Source organism: Labeo rohita, chromosome 8, assembly GCF_022985175.1.
Source record: "Labeo rohita strain BAU-BD-2019 chromosome 8, IGBB_LRoh.1.0, whole genome shotgun sequence".
In the NCBI taxonomy this organism is placed as follows: domain Eukaryota; kingdom Metazoa; phylum Chordata; class Actinopteri; order Cypriniformes; family Cyprinidae; genus Labeo; species Labeo rohita.
In genome coordinates this window covers 23335033-23359115 of record NC_066876.1, presented here as the reverse complement: position 1 = coordinate 23359115, position 24083 = coordinate 23335033, and the positions used below count along the sequence as shown (strand labels likewise).

The window sequence follows — 24083 nt, the reverse complement described above, 5'->3', positions numbered from 1 at the left end:
GAAGATGAGAAGGCACGTCCTTAAGTTACTGCCTGGCTGAACCTTGAGTAACAGTGCAGTGAACTGACAAATCAAGGGATCTTGAGCAATGCCTATGGTGATGTTCCCTCATGTGATCTTGCCATGTCCACAACAAAATCAACAGGCTTCTGCAGAGTTCAAATATATTCAAACAAGAAAATGACAGTGTTATTCTAACCCTTTTTATTCTATCCCCATGATGTCACTGTAATGCATAGGCCATGAAAACACTGTATTAAGTTAATTAGGATCTTGAGTCTTCTTAGTCTTGGTTAAAAACCTTAATGAAATAACAGCACATCAATAGCATTTACAAGAAAAATCTCCCCAAAGGCCTGCAGAGATGTATGTTTGTTTTGTTATGCTATGAGAGCTAAAATGAATTTGTCAGTCTACTTGAGTAAAAGACAATGAATCTTTCTTTTTATTTTATGAACATTTAATATCTTTAACAATCATTTTTGTTCTGTTCAACATGTATTAAAACAGCTTCAGTGATATAATGATATATATATGATATATAATGATATAATTAAATGATGACATTTAACATATTGCTATAGTTAACTTTGTAAGAAATATATAGTAAACAATACATTTTCAAGATTGTTTCTGAGTGCAGTTTACATTTTCTTGCATTTGACTTGCATTCTGAAACAAAATAGTATATATCACTCTTTTCATGCTATTTCTTTCTAAAACAGTGGTTCTCAACCAGAGAGACCGGGCTCACTAGGGAGCCTCAGATAATTTCCAAAGGTGACTTAAAAGTATATATATATATATATATATATATATAGTCGCCCTCCCCCCCTCACTAAATATTGTTTTTATTGAACAAAATGCAGTTTTAAACACTTCTAAAATCACAAAACTGATCCTGGTCAAGTCATTTTATATGTTTTGTATATTAATTGGTATATTTTATGTTATTCACCTTTTTCTTGAGTAACCGATGAGCGATGACATGAAGAATTCTAACTTCCGCTTTCGTGTTCGGGTCTCCATAGAAATCCATGTTAAAACGGTGTAAATAAGTTCGACTGAACTGAAACCTTTTCAGTATAACTAAATATAAAAATGTGCGCAGGTTTAACATTATATTATTGGCTTGGAAAATGTTAATTTGATTAGAAATGTAAAGCACCACTCTAGTGGGGCGAGCCTTCCATGTTAAGAAAAAGTGTATAGTGGGTTGTGGCTAGAAGGGATACAGCTCAGACGGGAAACTAACAATGAAATGAATTGTTTTACCTATTAGATTGGTTTTTTTTTTTAATGTCTACACCTACCCCAACCCTAAACTTAGCCCTTACTATAATACAAAAACAGTATTATTGTTGTACAGTGTGACAAAAATAATGTTAGATTGATGTGCGCATGCCCAGTAGCTAGAGCTGTATCCCTTCTAGCCTTAACCCGGATATTAAGGCACTGTTGAATGCTTAAATCTGATTGGCTGATGATAATTCTAAGGTGTGTAATAATTTCAGGGAAACACACAGGAAAAGTAGTTCCAGGCAGGTTTTGACCACATTACATGTCCATATCACTTCGCCAACTGATTTCAATTACTTCAAAGGTGCTCTACAGCCTACAACAACAAACGAACCAAAACCCACAATGACACTGACCAAGCAAATAAATATAGTAAAGAATAGGATAAAAACGCCTAATTATTTTCATGTTCTTGACACTAAGTTATGTTTTATTATGTACGGTAAGTATACTCTATTTCTCCCGCAGTCTCCCTTACAAACGCACACACTTAGTAGACCCACAGCCGCACAGAAACGTGTTGTTTAACGATATTAACAGTTTAGCAGCTTAAAAGCTGCATGTCATTTCTCACGAAAAACGGCGATGTTCTTGAAGATGATGAACTTGCAGTTTTGCTATTAGTAGAAATGCTGTTGCAGCACAGGCTCAGGTAATCTCTCTCTCTCTCTCTCTTTCTCTCTCTCTCTCTCTCTCTCTCTGCCTGATAACTGTATTAATAACTGCAGTAGTCATTAATAATTCCATAACTTTATTAGTTTGCTATCAACAGCTCAAACCTCTGTTGCTAGTTCTTAAATGACAGTTTGGAATTAGCAAAGGAGGTGTTGAATGAGATGACTAAGCAATTAATCCTACTCACAAGAGCGTTTTAAGGACAAAAACCTGACAAATGTCTTTATATAGAACATCTGAACTATATTTGAGGTGTGGTAACTGTAGTATATGAGAAATAATTGAGTCCATTCTACTGAGTTATTACACTTTTAAAAAGAATGTGTTGAAAAACGTGTTATTCCTGCTAATTTTCTACACACTAATGTGTTATAGTTACACAATTTGTCTTGCTTTCTTTCTTTCTTTTTTTCTTCAAGTGTAGGAAATAATGCACACCCGAAGTGGTGATGTGACCATGATGCAAAGCAACAGTCCGTCGTCAGTTTTTGTATATTTTGGAATATTTAAAAGGAGGAGAGCCTTCAGAAAGTTGAGAACCACTGCTTTAAAACCTTAGTTTTGCTTGAGAAACTTCACGTCTTTCACACAAAGAGTTTTGTGTGACATACTGAACAGTATGGCTTCCCTGCCTGTTCCTTAAACACTCCCTGACTCAGTTGTCGAAGGCAAAACGCACACACAAAATGTTCAGGGTGAAACTTGCGATCCAGAGCAGCGATGCAGCGACCCGAGATGGGCTCTCCGCAGGTCCCACACAGAGTCCCCTGTCTGGAGTGATAGTGCAGGGAACAGAGGGGCCGACCGTTCAACTCAAGGAAGCAGCCGTCCGTAAAAGGCTTCAGGCAGTCCTGGAAACATACAGAAAGAGGGTATTAAAGAAATGTTTAATGAAGAAGAATGTTCTGGAATTACAGATTGAGCAGGTGAAGAATTCACCTTTGAAGCTCTGCACAATAGTACAGACTGACTGACTCCATATTCCTTATTTATAAGGAGTGAGTCACATGACTGTATTGCATTCCAACCTTCAACGCCACTAATTCACTCACCGCACAGACAAAGCAGTCGGGGTGCCAGGTTCCATTGGCTGCGGACAGATAGTTCTCCTTCACTGGCTCTCCGCAGCCAGAGCATTTGGGTGCAAAGAGGCGGTAGAAATCCCTAGAGCAATATGGTTTACCATCTCTCTCCATAAACCCTGGAAAAGGTAGATTCTTTCAGTACAAAATGTAATTTCTCAAATAATGACCAGATCTGCTGACTCACAGAATGTAGTGTGGGATGTTCTTGGCATTCATGTGGTGATAAATTGTGATTGTTTAATTAATAAATCTGCAGTTTTCTCACCATCCGGTCCAAATAGATCTCCGCAGTGGCTGCAGAAAAAATGTTCTGGGTGCCATGTTTGATCCATCGCTGTGAGAATGTTCTGTACAAAACACAATAAATGATCACCTGCTTTACTAGGTACAGTAATTCATTTGTTTGTGAATTTAAAGAGTTGAAAAGTACATTTATTTATTTACATGTCATAACCAGTGTTGCCAAGTCTGCAGTTTTCCAGTGGAATTGGGCTACTTTAAAACTTTTCTGTGTGTTGTTTTTCATGTCCCTGGGTTGAAGCGACCCAAAAACGTGATATTTATCCCCTGGAATTCGAATTTACCAGGGGAACCCCGCCAAACGGGGACTAGTTTTGGGCTAGTTTTGAGTAGCAATTGGGGTTTTGTTGTGAAACCTGGCAACCCTGATCGTAACTAGTCATATTCAATCATATCACGATGGAGGGACTGCCTCCTCTCACGTGACTTTCCTTATTCTCAATTACACGCCACCAAACTTTGTTCTAAAAAGGAGTTTCCAGAGGGTAAATAGAAATGTCAGGTCACCTGAATAATAGGTCCTTTGCAGTAAGCACAGCGGGGAGAGAAGAGGTTCTGGTAGTCTTTCTCACAGTACGGCTTGCCGTCTCTCTCAAAGAAACCAGATGTGCCTAGTTCCTCTCTGCATGTCGTACACACAAAGTGTTCTGGGTGCCACACCTGACCCAAAGCTGTGATCATCTGCAGTTCGGGAATACAACATTACATATTTGTTACTACCGAAAACTGATTAGTAATTTAGTAATTAGTAAGATTAGTCTTGCTAGTACCTTGCCAGCTATACACTTGCCACAAGAAGCGCAATGGCCTTTGGCAGCTGTGCGGACACCCATTTTCTCCATGTCCGAACTGAGAGAGCCAAGCAGGTCGTCTATAGCATCCACACTCTTGGATACTGACACAGGAGGATGCAGTGGTTTCTTAGCTTCTGTTTGCTTTCCACTATCACTTTCTTTAGTTTCCTCAGGCTTTTTGTCTTTCATTGACTTGGAATCCACAGGAGGTGGATTTGATGTGGGAACTGGTTCTGAAACCTACAAAAAAAAAAAAAGTGTTTTTGGACAAACATTAACTTAAGGTGGAATAAATTAGGAGCCCTAAAGGAACAGTTCACTTCCAGAATAAAAATTTCCTGATAATTTACTTCATCCAAGATGCAAGTTTCTTTCTGTCTTCAGTCACAAAGAAATTATGGTTTTTAAGAAAAACATTCCAGGATCTTTCTCCATATAGTGGATTTCAATGGGAGCCAATGGGTTGAAAATCCAAACTGCAGTTTCAATGCATCTTATCTAGCAAAACAATCGATCATTTTCTAAAAAAAAAAATACATTTTATATACTTTTTAACCACAAATGCTCATCTTGCACTAGCTCTGCGATGCACGTCTTCACGCATTACATAATCATGTTGGAAAGGTCATGCATGGTTAGTTCATCTGTGTACTTCAGTACAAAAAGGTAGGGAAGGCGAAAAACATCTCATTTTCTCTTACAACTTCAAAATCATCCGAAATCGTTGTTTTATCTTTTTTTGTAAAGGGTGTTTGTCTTTCTTTGCACGTTCACTTTCTAAACACTGTCGGTATTTCCGCTTACATCACGTGTGACCTTTCCAACGTGACTGCATAATGCATGAAGACGGGCTGGTGCAAGACAAACATTTGTGGTTAAAAAGTATATTTATTTTTTTAAGAAAATGACTGATAATTTCGGATGGGATAGTGCAGAACCCTGCGTGTAGAAGCTGCACTGAAACTGCAGTTGGAACCTTCGAACTGTTGATCCCCATTTAGGTCCACTATATGGAGACACATCCTGGAATGTTTTTCTCAAAAACCTTAATTTCTTTGTGATTTAAGACAGAAAGACATGAACATCTTGGATGACATGGGGGTCAGTAAATGACCAGGAAATTTTTATTCTGGAAGTCAACTTATCCTTTAATATAATGCCTATACTGCCCTCTTCTGGTGATACTCATAATGTACAGTGGTGATAAACACAGCTGATGCATGAACAGGTCAACTAATGTCCACCTCATGTTTCTCTCACCTCCAGGCCTAGCCCTAGCAGCTCATTCATGATGGAGTCCAGTTCTCGTGTAGCTGTGCTGGGACTCATCACTCCAGCCTCAACAGGGACTGGAACCACACTAGAAAAAGATTCTTCTTATTATTGAACAGCTGAACCTCAGAGAACATCATGTATGCCAAAATGTGTTGATGCTTTATAAAAACGATACATCAACGGACAGGCTATTTCTACTCCAAATTTATTTTGGAAAGAGGTGGATATACCTGTAGGGATTATGTCCATGTCCTGGATCAGCAACAGTCTGTAACGGGAGGAAAAAAGATATTAGAAACTCTCAGTTTGGACCGTAATACTGTAGATATTGAATAGTTCAAAGTTTGGGGTCGGTAAGATTTTTTTAAAAAGAAATTCATACTTTTGCAAGGATGCACTGACCAAAACTGACATAAAAATAATGCCGTAATATTTAATATATTTGTATTTATATCAAATAAATGCTGTTCTTTTGAACTTTCTATTCATCAAAGAATACTAAAAAACTGTTTAAACGTTTTTTCACAAAAATATGAAGCAGCACAGCTGTTCTAAAGAATAATAATACAAGTTTCTCAACCACCAAATCAGCATATTAGAATGATTTCTGAAGGATCATGTGACACTGAAGACTGGGGTAAAGGCTACTGAAAATTTAGCTTTGTCATCACAAGAATAGCTTACACCTTAAAATATATTAAAATAGAAAACATTGTAATAATATGCGCAAAAGAAACAAACATTATCAACCCCAAACTTTTTTTTTTTTTTTTGAAAGTTTTTGAAGCTTTAATGCTTTTCAAACTCTCGTTTAAATTCAAACTCAAAATGAAAATGAGTTGGCCTGAAGTGTAATTACTTGTTCAAGCTGAGTTGTGTTGTTGCTTTTAACTGAGGGTCCCAGTTGGAGAGTTTTGGGTGGAATGGGTGCAGGAACATTCGAAGTGTGGGTGGAGCTCTGAGCCAACTCCTCTAAAAGCATGTCTGCAATATCAAATTCACACATGTGAGAAACCTGCACAGAAATCAGTGAAACTGAACACAAATGTTACCACTTAAAATGACTGCACTGAAGTAGTCATGGTCATGATTGATCGAAAGGTAAAGCCACTGTACGTTAGCAATCCGTGTCATTTCCTGAGGAAGTGAGAAAGCATGCTACTGTCATCGCAACGGATGCAGAACATGAAATTACAAACACATGAATTTGTAACTTGGCCATATTTTTTCGCTGACATAGAAAAAGTCACTTATTATAGACATGGGTGATCTGACTCACTTCTGTCAAATTACCAAGAAAAATGGGAGCTTTTTTTCAAAAAATCTTCAGTACACCAATGTGCTACCAGTGTCATATGAAGAGTTCAGATGCAAAAGTCCATCTGACATTTTTCTGTAAAGTAAGCATTTTTACCAGGTTCCTACTTAAGTACCAGTACTTCTGATTGGGCTGAGGCTGGGATTTAGCGAGTTTGAAGTAAAAGTATTTGATGGATGTATACTATGTGTTGAGAGTATTCAGTCAGTATCTTTATCTTGTTTTTGACCGAGGTGGCTTTTAGAGGGTTTTGCATCTGAACTCTTCATATATATACATATTTATAGCTTCATTTTTACTTCTTTTTAAATTATTTTATTATTTTGGATGACAACACTTCTTACCAATCTGTTACATATTGTCGGATTTTCAGGGACTCTACACTCTTACTGTTGTTTGGTTATTTTAATAAAGGTTTCACACTCTAAAATTTTGAGGTTAATGTGTTGTCTGTCTTCTAAAATGTCACAGCTGTCACTGATAACGCATTGGTCACATTGAAACGTGTGGCATGCCGATGAGTTTTTCAGTCTGATTTGAGGATGCCAATGAATAATGTGCCAGAAAAAAAAAAACATTTTCACACCACAAATACCTGCTTGCATTTATAGGTCACAGTATAAATGAGACTAACAGAAAAGTATAGTATAAATGATAGAAAACAGAAAATCATCTCAGTCTTTGAATTAAAGATATAGTACATCTTTCTACACTGATTATGACTTTAGTGTTAGAATATATTTATAAAAGATTGAACAACTTACCGAGTTCATCCATGGCGGTCTGGGGTGTGAGATGAGAGGTAAACCGTGTGCTATGCGTGTTCCTAGTGAGCATGTGTGGTAGGGTGATCTGATACATGCAGCTGTGGGTTGAGCCCAATCTCACATGTGAAACTGATGTTGCTTCCTTTTTGTGTTCTTGTTGTTTCACTCTTTATCTCATGTCTTTCACCCTGTTGCATTTTGCTACTGTTTGCTAACGGCACTTTCAGTGTTTTGAGTGGCTGTGTGGGCCTCATTATAAAAGTTAGATGAGCTTATGTACCATTTATTCAAATACATTGTATAAATGTAGAGGTATTAAAATGTAAAGTGTATATAGGCTATGTTTTAATACATTATTGAGAAAGTTTTTACCAAATTTTTAAAAAAGTATAATAACTTTGTAAATTGTAGGCTATTGAACTCCTGACACAAACGGCAGTTTGCTTAAGAGCTGTAAACATTAATATGCATATTAAGACATTATATTATTTTATCTGCGCTATGTTATTTTTGAAGAAATGACTTAGACCAAGTCTTTACACAACTGAAACACTATCTGATCGTATAAAATGATAATATCGACACATATGTTTGTTATCAGACTACATTTCCCATAGATCCTAGTTGTGCCGCAAAGACTGCTGGGACAGGAAGCTTCCGATTTGGTTTCTGTTTGTGCAGTTCGCTTAAAATGTCATTCTGGAGCTGAAGACGTACTTCACATAATCGTATTGAGAAGATGAATTCAGCCAATATTCATAATTTTCTGTGCAGCGTCTCTTTCACCTCAAAATGTATGTAATGATTTTTATATCGAGTTGATCGACTGAGCGGGTCCGCCTTAAAAGGGCAACGGTTTGAGCGAGTGGGCCCCGCAAACACTATCGCTCAGGGTCTTATTTAAGGTATGTCAGTGGTTTCCTGCCTGTTTTGAACTTGTCAGTTTTCAGCTTAACACGTGTGACCCTGGACCACAAAACCAGTCATAAGTAGCACGGATATATTTGTAGCAATAGCCAACAATACACTGTGTGGGACAAAATAATCGATTTTTCTTGTATGCCAAAAATCATTAGGATTTTGAGTCAAGATTATGTTCCATTAAGATATTTTGTCAATTTCCTACCGTAAATATATCAAAACGTAATTTTTGATTAGTTATGTGCATTGCTAAGAACTTCATTTGGTCAACTTTAAATGTGATTTTCTCAATATTTAGATTTTTTTATTTTTGCACCCTCAAATTCCAGATTTTCAAATAGTTGTATCTCAGCCAAATCCTATCCTAACAAACCATACACCAATGGAAACCTATTTATTCGGCTTTCAGATGATGTATAAATCTAAAAAAAAATTGACCCTTAAGACTGGTTTTGTGGTCTAGGGTCACCAATGAAAACCAATGATTTCCATTTATTCAATTTACTTAGTGGTCTCAAGATTTGAATCTATGTTTGTACTAGAGCAATGAAAATACAAACCTCTTATCATCTCTCTCCATCTTCAGTGTCGTTTGAGTGGCACCTGTCAGTGTCATGTCATCCTCTAAAGACAATTTGCGCAGTCAGCGGCGCAGGGAGCTGGATGCACGCAGGAGCAAGTCTCGCGTGCGGCTGGGCTCTTGTCTGCAGAGCTGGGGTCAGCTCAAAGAGAAACTGGGTTTCTCTCTTCACTCAGAGCTCGCTCAGCATCTGCTGGAGAGGTATAATACAGTCATCCTGTTCTGCTGAGAGATACAGTTACCCTTAGACCCACTAGATGACAGTTTGTTGGATGCGCACTCTTGAATAATTCCCGTTGAATTACATCTGCAGTTGTTGATTCTGGCTTTGAAGATGAGACTCACATTTTTTCCAGTTGTTCTGATCCAGTTCCAAATCATACAGGGAAAAGACAGGACTTATGAGTGAGCTTAAAAGAAAGTGTAGGCAGAAACGCAAAGATGAACTTGTGGTTTATGAAGTTCTAACCAATTTTTTTTTTTTTTTTTGGTGTGTCAAGCGTAGATAATATGTCTAACTGACGATGACATTTGCTTTATGTTTTGCAGCTATGTTTCAAGAGTTTGTATCCAGTGCTCAGGTAAACCACAGCTTCCTTCCTTAAAGGTTCACCAACAAAATGACAAATTAAGACATAATTTACTCTATAATACTTTATCATTTTGTACAAATTATTTTAACCTTTATGATTTCTTGATAACTAAATACAACATATTTTATATTGTTAAACATTGAAAAAATGCAAAAACATTTTCTTCCCTAGAATTTTTGTTTTGTTATCTAAAAATCCCTCAATCAAAATGCATTTACTTGAGAAGGAAAATTACTTAAAGGTATAGTTCACCCAAAAATGAAAATTCAGTCATTATTTACTCACCCTCATGTTGTTCCAAACCCGTAAGACCTTCATCTTTGAAACACAAATTAAGATATTTTTGATGAAATCTGAGAGCTTTCTGACCCTGCATAGACAGAAACACAATTACCACATTCAAAGCCCAGAAAGGTAGTAAGGACATTGTTAAAATAGTCCATGAAAACATCAGTGGTTTAATCCTAATGTTATGAATCTATGAGAACTTTTGTGTGCAAAGAAAACAAAAATAATGACTTCACTGAACAATTTCAAGGCCTTTCTGGGCCTTAAACATGGTAGTTGCATTGCTGTCTACGGTTCTTATGGGTTTGGAGTGACATGAGAGTGAGTAATTAATGACAGAATTTATTTTTGATGGACTTTCACTTTAAGATATTGTGTTCTGAAAAATGTAATAAATTGATTTTATGTTTCTCTCAGTGGGGTAAGGCAAATAATCTTGTTTACTCTTTGAATTAAGTAAATTTTTCTTACCCCACTAACATATTTTTTGTTGTTGTTTCAAGCATAAACTCACTTAATTTTGATCATTTTGGTTCTCAAGTAAATGTATCTTGATTTAAGAATGTTTTAGATATTTGTACTGGAAAACAAGACAAAAAAGCTTAATACCTGTTGACACCAAAAATAATAACAATAGGAATAATTATAATGATAAATGCATTAGCATCCACACCAACACACAGTGCAATTATGTTGTCTGCTGCTTTAAATGCTCAAGCTTTTTAAAATCGGGTAAATTCTGATCAGCTGGAAAATATCGATCTGAAAGTGATTCCAATAATACTGTTCCTCTGTGTTGTTATCATTATGACTGTAGACTTCCTTATTCGCACAGAATTAGAACCATTAGTAAAACTTTATTGTCTCCATTATATTTATTGTCCTTGGTGTGAACAGGCCTTAAGAAAATATATTTTGTAATATATATATATATATATATATATATATATATAGTCATGTAAAAAAGTTAGGACACCCTATTGAATTCCGTGGTTTTCCGTATCAGGACATCATTCAAAAAACAACTGGTCCTTGGCTGGTCTTAACATTTTGAAAATAAAACCTCAGATGAACAACAACACATGACAAATTGCACTGTGTCATTATTTACTGAACAAAAATAAAGCCAAAATGGAAAAGCCATGTGTGACAAAGTTAGGACACCCTTACTGTTAACATTGGAATTAAGAGGGTAAATAACAGTCAAGCACTGCTAATCAAGTACCTTTGATTAACTGATCATCAGCAAGTCTGAGCGCCTCTATAAAAGCATAAGCTTTGGCAGTTTGCTGGTCTTGGAGCCTTCAGGTGTGTGTTAACACAATGCCAAGGAGGTAAGACATCAGCAGTCATCTTAGAGAGGCAATTGTTGCTGTCATCAATCTGAGAAGAGTAATACGGCCATTTCCAAACAATTTGAAGTTTATTCACAAGTGGAAGACATTTAAAACAGACACCTCTTCTTCCAGGAGTGAACATCCCAGAAAATTCACCCTAAGATCAGACCATGTAAAGCTCAGAGGAATGGCAGGCAACCCAAGAACTGCACCTCAGACTCTACAGGCTTCAGTTAACATGTTAAATTATAAAGTTCATGACAATACCATTAGAAACATATGGGACAAAAATGGCATGTTTGGAAGGCTTGGCAGAAGAAAGCCTCTTCTATCTAAAAAAAAACATTGCAGCACAGTTTAGGTCTGCAAAGTTGCATCTGAACAAAACACAAGTCTTCTAGAATAATGTCCTTTGAACAGACGAGACCGAAATGGAGATGTTTGGCTATAATCCACAGCGTCAAGTTTGGTGAAAACCTAAAGAGCATATCAGCACAAACACCTCATACCAAAAGACAAGCATGCTGGAGCAGGGCTGATGATTTTGGGCTTGTTTTGTAGCCACAGGACCTGGGCACCTCACAGTCATTGAGTTGGCCATGAACTCCTCTGTATATCAAAATATTCTAGAGTCAAAATTGGGTCATGCAACAGGACAATGATCCCAGGCACACCAGCAGATCTACAACAGAAGGGCTGAAAAGAAACAAATCAAGGTGTTGCAATAGCCCAGTCAAAGTCCAGAGCTCATCCTGACTCAAATGCTGTGGTGAGAGCTGTGCATAAGCAAATGCCCGAAAACCTCAATAAACTGGAGCAGCGTTGAAAAGAAGAGTGGTCCAAATTCCTCCAGAACGATGTGAGAGGCTGATAAAGTCACACAGATAATGAATGCTTCAAGTTATTGCTGCTAAAAGTGGATCTACAGGCAGTTGAATTATAGGGTGTCCTAACTTTGTCACACATGGCTTTTCCATCTTGGCTTTATTTTTGTTAAATAAATAATGACACAGTGATATGTCATGTGCTGATGTTTATCTGAGGATTTATTTTCCAAATTGTAAGACCTGCCAAGGACCAGATAATTTTTTTTATTGTCCTGATACAGAAAACTATGAAATTCAGTAGGGTGTCCTAACTTTTTCACATGACTGTGTGTGTGTGTGTATATATATATTATTTTGAAAACAGCCGAGTAGAATTTTTTCAGGTTTCTTTGATGAATAGAAAGTTCAGAAGAACAGCATTTATCTGAACTAGAAATCTTTTGTAACATAAATGTCTTTGTCATCACTTTTGATCACTTTATTTATTAATTTCTAGAATTTCTCCCAAAAAAAAAAAAAAACCACAAAAAAAAAAATACTGATTCCAAGCTTTTGAGTGGTATAGTGTATAATAACACAAAAGCTTTTTATCTTAGATAAATGCTGATCTTTGGATCATTTTATTCATTAAAATCCTGAAAAAAATGTACTCAACTGTTTTAAATATTGATAAATATATACATATATATTTCTTGAACAGCAAACCAGCATGTTAGAATGATTTCTGAAAGATCATGTGGCACTAAAGACTGAAGTAATGATGCTGAAAATTTAGCTTTGATCACAGGAATAAATTAGATTTTAAAATATATTTAAATAGAAAGCAGTTATTTTAAATAGCAAAAATATTTCACAATATTACTGCTTTTGCTGTATTTTGGATCAAATAAATGCAGGCTTGGTGAGCAGAAGAGAAAAAGAAAAAGAGAAAAAAATCTTACTGTTCAAAAACTTTTGACTGGTAGTGCCTGTATGTTAAATGTCTACTATGGTTAAACATGTCACTATGGCTTCTTTAGGTGATGGGAAAACATGCACTCTGTCAACTACCAAGGAGTCCTTACAGGAACTCATCCTGTTGGTTCACAACCATGGACAGACGTGCCCTCTTCCCCCTGTCCTGCATTCTAGGCCTGTCACAAAAACAACTGAGCAAGATCAGAGCGCTCATGCTGAAACTGAGTCCAACGACTTATCTGTGGTGGACATGTGTCTCAAATACACCTGTGAAAATGGACATCATTTTTCGTGGACTCCTAATAAGATAGAAAAGATAACAACATCTAAAACTCAAAGTGACAGAACTGCGTTTACCCCAAAGAGACAAGGCAGGAGGCGGTTGAAGGAGCCAGACACAGAGACAGAAAGACAAGAAGTGGTGACTAGATTAAAAACCAGACAACAACAGCAACAAGAAAATGCTGAAGTTACCACAAATTACACAGAACAGAAACACAAGACAAGGTCTGAAACGTTGAGGGGAAACAAGAATCCAGGTGACTGTTTTTAAGGATTTTTCTTAAAGAAATATGCTGTTTTTGTTATTTAAGGACTAACTACAACTGTGTGCTAAGGTGTGACTCCTGAGACACAGGAAGGAAATGATGTGGCTGTTGACTCTTCACATTCAGAGCATGGGTATATATCTCTGCATATTTGGTTGTTTAGCTGTATTTATAATATTTTGTTCAATTTTTAAGTCTTTTTCTAATTGTCAGTTCTCTAGCAAACAGCGATGAGCTGATTGGAGATGGTCCTGCAAGAGTTTGCATTGAAAACCAAAGCTCCACTGATAGGTATGTGTTCTGTTCATATATACTAAAACACTTATTGACTGAAAAAGACATAAATTAAAGGGAAAGTTCACCCAAAAAATGAAAATTCAGTGAGTAATTACTCACCCTCATGTCGTTCCAAACCCGCAAGTTCAATATCTTAATTTGTGTTCCAAAGATGAACGAAGATCTTACAGGTTTGGAACAACAGTCATTTTTGGCTAATCTTTCCTTTCAAACTAACTCTCTGTCTCCTAGCAATGAGGAAGTTGAAGTGCTGAATTTAACCAACAGAGGGACCCAGAGCAGAGCAGATCCCTCTGAGACACACAAAGCCAGCAAAAAAGCAGGAACTCTTAAAAATACCAGGTGATTTGTCTAACAGCACATATTTTTGTATTTTAAAATTCACACTAAGTTAAATGTAACTAAAAAGTTTTGTACCCTTTTCTTTCCAGTCCACAGTTATTGAAAGATGACATGTCCCAGATTGGTCACAAGAGAAGACGGTTTGTTATTTAATTTTACCAAGATAAATGTGACCCTGGACCACAAAACCAGTCTTAAGTCGCTGGGGTATATTTGTAGCAATAGGCAAAAATACATTGTATGGGTCAAAATTATTGATTTTTCTTTTATGCCAAAAATCATTGGGAAATTAAGTAAAGATCATGTTGCATGAAGATATTTAGTAAAATTCCTACTTATTTTTTTATTAGTCATATGCATTAGTAAGAGCTTCATTTGGACGACTTTAAAGGTGATTTTCTCAATATTTTGATTTTTTTGCACCCTCAGATTACTTATATTTAAATAGTCGTATCTCTGCCGAATATTGATCCTATCCTAACAAACCATACATCAATGGAAAGCTTGTTTATTCAGCTTTTACATGATGTATAAAGCTCAGTTTTGAAAAACTGACCCTTATGACTGGTTTTGTGGTCCAGGGTCACAAATATATTAGTTATATAATTTTTTAAACCAGCATATAGGTTTTTATTTTATATAGGTAGTTTTTATGTACATATTTTAAATAGAAAAGCCATGTTATGTTTTGAATGTCCTGTTGTATCATACGTTAACATCATAATTACATGATGCTTATCTTTGTGTTTACAGAAAATCAACATCCAAAGTGATTTTGCCTTGCGAGTTTGAAGGCTGCGATAAGATTTTCTCCAGTCGGCAATATCTAAATGTGAGTGCTGAGTCAGTGTTGACATGTCCATGACACATTCATTAATCTTTACTGGACTAAAACAACTCTGAGAGAGCTCTAATTTCCATTATTCTGCACTGAACCGTGAGAAAATAAACTTTATTTAAATTAGAAATATGTTGACTGCAAGGTTTTATGAAAAAGTATTAACATTGTGACAGGATGGCACAGCATCTCACAATCTGTTCCTCTCCACAGCATCACATTAAGTACCAGCATCTCCAGCAGAAGACCTTCATCTGCTCGCATCCCACCTGCAGCAAGTCATTCAACTTTAAAAAGCATCTGAAGGAACATGAAAAGTTGCACAGCAGTGAGTTTTTAGTCCATATAAATGATCAGAGCTAGGTAGCAACTGATTACATGTAATCTGGATTACGTAATCAAATTCTAAAAATGAAGTACTTGTAATTAGAGTAAATTACATTTTTAAAATACTTGTAATCAGACTACAGTTACTTTTTTTTTATTGATTACATATTATTCACACAATAGCCTAATTTTATATTTTTCTTTCTAAAATATATACATTCAGAAAGTCTTCCAGTTTTGTGGAACTCACAAACTCCCAGCAGTTTCTTTACGAACCCTAGTTTGGGAAACCTTGATGTAATATAATGTTTAATGCACTTTATGTTGTTAATTACAATTAATGGAGTATATTTTCATTTTCTTTGTATTTTCATATCAATATGGTGTAAGATTATTTAAATTAATGTAATAAATTAGTTATGCCAAGCAGAGGTCATGTTAATTGAAAATTCTCCGTCATTGACAGAAATTTTTTATCAGTGATGGAAAAATCTGAAGGCCGTCTGTCATTTTGACAGATTAAACTGAGGGTGATCTATTGTATTTTGTAGCTGTAATTCCCACCCCTGTCCAGTTGGTGGCTAGTGCGCTCCAGTGTGGCAGCAGAGCATGGGATACCGAACAAAAATGAAAATGTCACCTTTGTTTTGCTGTGTGTTTGATTATGCACAGGCGAGTACACAGAAACTACAACGATCTATCACGCCACGTTAAAGAGCTCCAAAGTGGTATTTATTGCTTGAATTTACTAAGGAAATTGTCAGAATGTGAAATCTGAGACATTTTCATATCAAAAGTAGCACAAAGCCTAGCCTATTGATATTTATTGGAAGGAAGACGCACTATGTACTGTCCATTCATCAACTGAAAACAGCATAGACCAAGAGATCGATTGTGATTTAAGAATCAATATCGGTTCATTAAAATGAGAATTTATTAAAATTGAGAATTTTTTTTTTTTTTTTTTTTTTACCCAGCCCTAACTTATTTTGTTTTTAATCACTGCGCTGTCGTCCTGTAGGTTCATGATTAAAAACGAAAATGTGAACAAAAATAAAAGCAATTAAATGTGTTATTCATAATTCATAATTAAAATATGAAAATTAAAATGATGGCTAATAATAGATTATGGCGGAATTGTTACGTCCCTGTTCGTCAAAAAGACTGACAATGTTGAAGTCTAGCGCAACCTCTGGTCAGAAGTAATCTAAAAGTATGAAAATATGTAAAAGTATTACCTAAAATGTGTAATGTAATGGATTACATTACTAACTATAATTTTATCATGTAATTTGGAATCAGTAACAGATTACAATTTGTAAGTAATTTACCCAGCTCTGTAAATGATGTATAATTGTTATAATTATCATAAAGTGTACTTATAGACAGCCACTAATATGTATGAGAATATGTATACATTGATAGGTATTTCAAGTTTACTAGTCTATTCAGGTAAAAAAAAAAAAAAAGTATATGGTAATTAAGTTATTCTAATTTAGTGGTTGTTGGTTTGTGGTTTACGGGCTGGTTTTGCAGGTAAATAACAATTGGTTTATTAACTTTTAAAAGGGAGAAGAAAACACTTCCCATATAATCAAACTCTACTGTATTTTGACACAAATTCATCTATATTTCATTCAGTTAATTTGGTAAAAGATTAAAGAGATGCCAAAATGGACAAGGTGAAAAAAAATGGGTCCTACTTTTTATTAGGTGTCTTTAACTACTGCTGTATGCATTTTGATGATTTTTTTTTTTTACAGTGTTTTTCAACATTTTTACTGCTATTAAGGTGGAATATAGGTAAAAGTGTATTTGGATGCAAATACAGAAATTAATTGTACAGCTGAAGTCAAAAGTTTACATACACCTTGCAGAATCTGCAAAATGTTAATTTTACCAAAATAAGTGGGGTTATACAAAATGCATGTTATTTTTTGTTTAGTACTGACTTGAATAGTTTCAAGTATTTTTACATAGTCCACAAGAGAAAATAATAGCTGAATTTATGAAAAACACACAAAAAAAAAACACTGAACAAGTACATTAAATAGTAGGGATTCGTGTTTTTCATGCTGTGGTTAGTAATGTGTTTCTCTCTGTATGATTCTTTGTGTGTGTGAGATCAGAGAGACTATATCTGTGAGTTCTGTGCCCGGGCGTTCCGAACCAGCAGTAACCTGAGCATCCACCGCAGGATACACACCGGAGAGAAACCGCTGCAGTATGAGTTTAACCACACACACGTGCACTAGGCCCTTGTTTATACCAAAGCCTGCGTAGCTCCCAAACTGATTTTTCCATGAGCATTCCATCAATATTTAACACAATATCTATATTGCTCAAGGCTTTGCTACTACAGTTTTCATCTCCAGATCTAACCCGCCCTGTCTGTCTTTCTCAGGTGTGAGGTGTGTGGCTTTACCTGTCGACAGAAGGCCTCTCTGAATTGGCACATGCGAAAACACAATGCTGAGAGCACCTACCAGTTCCCCTGTGAAATTTGCGGACGCCGCTTTGAAAAGAGAGACAATGTCACTGCTCACCGTAGCAAAAGCCACCCAGACTATAATACACCCACTCCGGAACTGACTCTTCCCCTTCCTCCCTCTGACCCACTCCCGCATCCCTCGGGGCAGAGCGAATCTTCCCCTTCTGCTTCCAAGAGTCACACTGTGGTAGAATGACATTTATGTAGTGTTTTAATTAAATGTGTGGACCACAAAACCAGTCATAAGTAGCATGGGTATATTTGTAGCAACGGTTATATTTGTAGCAGTAGCCAACAATAGATTGTATGGGTCAAAATCAATTTTTCTTTTATGCCAAAAATCATTAGGATATTAAGTAAAGATCACGATCCATAAAGATATTTTGTAAATTCCATAAACCCTACCATAAATGTATCAAATCTTAATTTTTGTAATTAAGTAAAATTTGTAATCTGCATTGCTAAGAACTTCATTTGGACAACATTAAAGGCAATTTTCTCAATATTTAATTTTTTTGCATCCTCAGATTCCATATTTTCAAATAGTTGTATCTCAGCCAAATACTGTCATATCCTAACAATCATACATAACAATACATTAATGGAAAGCTTATTATTATTTATTTTACAATACAAAATTTTAAAAACTGACCATGACTGGTTTTGTGGTCCAGGATTACATATGTACTTGTTCATCTTTGACCTTCAGCAAACTACTGTGTGGCTGAGAAAAAAACTGAGAAATTGCCATGTGATGCATATCTGTACCATTAATATTTTTTTCTGTGGTTTTGAAATATAAATAGGTCTTGCCATCATGCAGAGGATGTATTTATTTAAAATGATTTAAATAGCATACTTATGTCAGTGTATTAATTATTAATAATGTATTATTTTTATTTTAAAATTTGTCATTGGCTTATATCACAGCCTTCAGTAATATAGTCAGTAGCTATCAATTGACAATTTATTGGGACCTCTTTTAAATTTTTAGCCCATATAACATTAAATATGATTAATTGTGACATTGTGTCATTTCTTTTATTGACAACTTGTTGTGATTTTGTGCTGTTCTGTGCTGCTTTTATGAATTATCAACACAAGACTTTTTTTTTTTTTTTTTTTTTTTTTTTGCTTCTAATTTTTTATGGTATTGTATTTTTATTTTTTCTGTTTAAGTGCATGAATCGTAATTGTCAGAAAATATTTGATGCGTACTTTGCTAATTTTGCATTTGTGCCGAGTAATTAATTTGAACATCAGGTTGTCTTTAATTTCGGAAAAGAAATTAATTTGCATACATTGATTACAATAATCGAACTCAAGGGTTCCCGCCTTTTGTACAGGCTTACTCTGATTGACAAACGTTTTATCCAATGACTCTTGTTCTTGGCAGGTGGGCGTTGCCTCTTGAAGTTGAATCATTATTCTATTGGCTCGGAAAAGCGGCAATGAAAACGCAGTTGCCATGCCTACACGGTTTTGCTCCGGTGACGCTTGAGTGACGGGAACCGTGAACCAATAGGATCACAGGTGGGTGGGGTTTTTGAAACACTTGTCAACTGTTCGTTCAAACCTTCTTACTCTCCGTAACACATTGAGCGCGGCGCGGTCGGAGCAACTACCGGCGTTTACCGGCGACGAAAATGAGCCACGTTGTTTTTACTGAAACCACAAGCAGGTAACATACTTTTATATGTTTCTATGCAGAGTATGAAGTCGTTGGTTATGCCGTTGAAGCATTTTACCTGGAATGCAACATAATAGGCGTCCAGCACTAGGCAGCTCATCGTGTGTGACACTGACAGAGGCTTTCCCCAGCGGAGCATCTCTGTGTCAGCATTGTGGAGCAAAAGCTTGAGCATTTGCAACAAGGTCAGTTTCAGTTTGTTCTGGCAGCGCGCAGCATGTGTGGTGCTGTTCCCCATCAGTGCATATATTTCCTCTGTCTAGAACAAAGACTTCAGACACGGTGCTTTTTGGAAGGAAGTTGCTGTGACAGAATAATGATGGGCGAACAAGTGGAGATTTTGTGTCTCTTGGGGAATTTAAAAGTTGGATAGATTAACTTTGGTAATTGTGTTGATGCTATATATTTTGTCTGTTGCTTCAGGTGTATGTACAGTAATATGGCATTCCAACCAACTAACTAGTTTTTCCATTTATGTTACTTATTTTCATAGTAAAATATTAGTAAATAATCCACCCATTACTTGTATGTTTTTAGTTTAACTAGCGACTATACATTTAGATATGTATGGTATTTATTCTAGCAGGAGCTAGCATCAGTTCATTTTGTCACAAGTACTTATTTCTTTGCTCTTAGTCACTATACCAGTGTAGAATTTGACTATTCTAGGAACAAATTCCACATTTTTGCTACTGAATTCTATCTTTGGTTCAATATTCACTTCCTATCAGTACTTTTTCAGTTGTTACTGGTACATGTTTTAATTTTACTAGAAACTATTCATTTGGCATTAATACTTGTATCTGTTCCAGCTTTGTTTGTATTTATGTTTTAGATTCTAGTATCCATTTATGAGACTATCCCAGTTACTATTCCAGTTGAATCTATAGATTAGTAAGTAAAACTGGAATAAGTACCAGCAACAACAATTGGAAGTGAATAGATGTTTTGTGAACTAAAAATCTCAATTCACTGACAAATATTTTCAAATTGTAAATGGTAACAATAGAATAGTTAACCTGCTTGTCATTATTGGGATAGAGAAATACTAGTACACTACCAGTCAAAAAAAAATTGTACAGTAAGATTTTTAATGTTTTAAAGAAGTGTCTTCTGCTCACCACCAAGTCTGCATTTATTTGATCCAACATACAGCGAAAACAGTACAGTTTTGAAATATTTTTACTATTTAAAGTAACTGTTTTCTATTTTGAATATATTTTAAAATGTAATTTATTCCTGCTAAATTTTTAGCGTCAGTCACGTGATCTTTCAGAAATCATTCTAATATTCTGATTTGCTGCTCGAAAAACATTTGTTATTATTATTATGTTGAAAACAGCTAGAAAAAAAAGTAGATTTTTTGTCTTGTTTCTTTGATTAATAGAAAGTTCAGAAGAACTGATTTCTATTTATTATTTATATTTATATTTATATTTCTTTGATTTTTCTATTCATCAAAGAATCCTGAAAAAAATTTACTCAACTCAAAAGTACTCAAATGTACTTTTAAATATTGATAATGATAAATAATAATAAATGTTTCTTGAACAGCAAATCAGCATATGAGAATGATTCTGAAGGTTCATGTGACATTGAAGAGTAATGATGCTGAAAATTTAGCTTTGATCGAAAGAATAAATTATATTTTAAAACATATTCAAATAGAAAGCAGTTATTTTAAATAGTAAAAATATTTCACAATATTACTGTTTTTGCTGTATTTTGGATCAAATAAATGCAAGCTTGGCAAGCAGAAGAGAAGTCTTTAAAAACATTAAAAATCTTACTGTTTAAAAACTTGTAGTGTATGTAATGAATAAGTACTCGTGACTGAAAAGATACTAACTGCTAATAGTAAGTTCTGCTAGTATGTAAGTACTAAAATCAAATGAATAGTTACTAAAAAAAATGTAAAAGCTTTTGAATTACTTTCTAGTAACATGTACTGGTTAGTTTTAAGTAATGCGTTTTAGAATGACTTGACTTTATCCATTTATAGTTCAGCAATATTCCAATAGCAGCTCTATATTGGCTGTCGAATTTCATTCCTTAAACGATGCATCATTTGTTTTGCAAATTGTGTGGATGAATAATGTCCCTGTCATTCTTGATAAAGTGGATCAGGAGAAATCTCTCTAGAAGTGGCCAGTTGCCTGTTTGGAAGTGTGGCGGGTTATTTCTAGAAACACTTGGTGCACAGTGTCACATCCTGAGCTAGTGGCATGTGGTTGTAGATTTGCGGAGAATGGCTGCAGGCTAGTTTTTTCATATTCCCACAAAGTCAAAAGAGTTTGCAAAGCAGAGTTGTTGTGCAACACACATCCTGGGGCTCATATACACTGTACTCCACTATACAGCTTCACTGTGTGATCTCTCACAGCGTGTTTTGTAAATGCACGGCATGGTATTCCCACCTCATGATAAGAGTCTTGTGATGCAGATTGTCCTTTGAGTGCGTGTCTTGACTTGTCCTTGTTTGGTCTATGCTTAAAAGAACCCAGAGATTCACAAGAGTGTAATATGTATCTAAAGTACACAAACATAACATTCTTAAGACAATTTTAAGACGCACTTGAGAGCATTGAGATGTTGCCAAGATAGCAAAGAATGCAGGAGTGCTTTTAAAAACAAATTAACAAACCATTCAACCATCTGATTCTTGTAATGCAGGTTCTTGACAAATTGTGGTCCGTAAAAAAAAAACTCCAAGAGGTTCTCGAGTTGAGTGACTAGTGAAAAAAAAAAAAAAAAAAAAAGAAAATCTAAAAATTGCCAAAAATTGTAAACATTGAATTGGTAGACTGATTTATCAAATCATTATGAATTAAACTGATTGTTCCTGTTTTAATTTATACCTCAGTGTGTTCATTTTACAATTTGTGTAGTTACAATACTTTACATTTCAGAGAAATAGGGGGGAAAAAACAGTCAGAGATTATGGATTAGTAAAAGTGAGGAAACAAGATATTGGGTATAGATGTGCTTAATAGTATGCTAACTGTTTTGAGATGGTGTTTTTGTGGTTAAAGTAGTCTGCTTTCCTGTTGAAGACCATCCTAATACTGCAAACATGTAGTCGTTATGAAACCAAACATATGACTTTTTTTGTTAGGCTCATCATATCATTATACAAGTCATATTGAATAAATGACTTGTCATATTAAATATTACGACTGTACGATGAATGCTAGTGATATCTTTCATCTTAGTTTCTGACTATTTCCAAAACCGTTAGCTTTTAACACTTCTAGCACAGCACTTATCTCAGAATCAAAGCTAGCAATTTTTCAAGCCTGTTAGAAATTAAATATCAGTATTTGGTTTTCAGAATTGGCTTAACTGCAAGGGATAAAATGCATTTACAGAAGTAGAGACAAAATTAAACTACCTTAAAATCTGTTTTTCTGAATAGTATGACAAACACTTTATTATTTAGGCCAGGACTGAAGACTGATATTGCTGTGTTTCCTTTGTGAGCTCGAGAGATATCATCCAGCGCTGCACGGCTCGCCAGTGCAAGCATGCATGCAGAAGGCATTGTGTTTTTTTTTTTTTTTTTTTTGGGTAGAGTAAGCTTTTTTTTCTGTCTTAAAAGTTTTATACTGAATTTTGGTTTTGGAGGTTATTTTAAGGTTCTTATCGTGTCTCACCTTATATAAAAGACTGATTAGAGCTCTGAACCCTGTAGGCATCTGGATAATTCTTATTCTTACTCAAGTGAAGAGCTTTGAAAGGGCTCTGCATCTCATCAGGTCATGCTGAAGTTAACAGTAGATACTTTAACCACACACCGGGCCTGCTAAATTGTAGTCAGTCTGGCACTTTTTAAGTCAAGGTTGATTCATTATCAGGCCCAAAAGAGTCGAGACACATGAAAGCTGGTGAGGTTTGAGATTAGAGGGATCATTCAGGAACACCCCTGACTCTGAAGACCTGCAGAGAAGGACAGAGAGAGGGAGGTGGGGGATGCGCAGTACTTTGCATTTAAATTTGAATCGGTTTGAATTGGCCATGTTGATTAGACTTCATCAGAGGGAACCTGCTGCATTAGCATGGACTCCCTCATTATCAGAGTGGACGTTTCAATGAATCTTGTCCAGTCCTCCTGTCACTCATCCACTGTAACTAGTGGTTGTTAGTAAGAGCATTGAAAGATTTGTAGTTGTGTGTCAGTGCTGCTGGCTCACCTACATCCCTGCCAAGCAGGACAGCGCCTGTGGGCAACGCTTGGCAGCCCGTGGCAGATGGAGGATTTCTGTCTGTTGGGCTGTCTAGAGGCACACAGAAGCCTGGAGAAGGGAACGTGGCTCTGAGCCTAGCCTGATTGTGGGTCATTGTTACATGAATTGGATATGGGACTTTTCCATAAGCATCAATTTGTGTCAGCATGTTTATAATTAAATGTTTAGTTCATCCAAGAATGAAAATGTTGTCATTTGATCATCCTCAACTATGTTGTTTTCTTTAAAAGAGAAAGAGAATGGCTAAGCTCCTTCCTTACAAGGAAAGTAAATGGTCATTTATACTGGCG

General features: G+C 35.7%; 3 protein-coding genes across 5 annotated transcripts in view; 2 read left to right on the top strand and 1 right to left on the bottom strand.

Moving 5' to 3' along the window:
- Nucleotides 1-728: 728 nt before the first annotated feature.
- On the bottom strand, nucleotides 729-7610 carry lpxn (leupaxin). The gene is made up of 9 exons (XM_051117224.1): nucleotides 7511-7610; nucleotides 6288-6412; nucleotides 5659-5696; nucleotides 5414-5513; nucleotides 4130-4393; nucleotides 3867-4040; nucleotides 3325-3406; nucleotides 3027-3175; nucleotides 729-2825 (listed from the first exon to the last, which is right to left on the bottom strand). The coding sequence occupies exons 1-9, from the start codon at nucleotides 7605-7607 to the stop codon at nucleotides 2559-2561; spliced, it is 1296 nt and encodes a 431-aa protein (XP_050973181.1). The 5' UTR covers nucleotides 7608-7610; the 3' UTR covers nucleotides 729-2558.
- A 504-nt stretch (nucleotides 7611-8114) lies between these two features.
- znf692 (zinc finger protein 692) lies at nucleotides 8115-18884 on the top strand. Of its 2 annotated transcripts, none has more exons than XR_007828263.1 (12): nucleotides 8115-8418; nucleotides 9021-9215; nucleotides 9564-9595; nucleotides 13079-13555; nucleotides 13634-13697; nucleotides 13778-13855; nucleotides 14093-14203; nucleotides 14293-14343; nucleotides 14957-15035; nucleotides 15255-15369; nucleotides 15920-17592; nucleotides 17773-17822. XR_007828263.1 is itself a non-coding variant. In XM_051117223.1 (12 exons), the coding sequence occupies exons 2-12, from the start codon at nucleotides 9049-9051 to the stop codon at nucleotides 18053-18055; spliced, it is 1557 nt and encodes a 518-aa protein (XP_050973180.1). In that variant the 5' UTR covers nucleotides 8115-8418; nucleotides 9021-9048; the 3' UTR covers nucleotides 18056-18884. The 2 variants fall into 2 exon arrangements, 1 of the variants encoding a protein (XP_050973180.1); XM_051117223.1 differs by having other exon boundaries at nucleotides 17493-17592; nucleotides 17773-18884.
- A 539-nt stretch (nucleotides 18885-19423) lies between these two features.
- Nucleotides 19424-24083, top strand: part of fcho1 (FCH and mu domain containing endocytic adaptor 1) — a 62967-nt gene continuing 58307 nt past the window's right edge. For both annotated transcript variants that reach the window (XM_051117219.1, XM_051117218.1), the window contains exon 1: nucleotides 19424-19540. The gene's annotated coding sequence lies outside the window, so the exon portion shown is untranslated. The remainder of the gene's footprint in view (nucleotides 19541-24083) is intronic.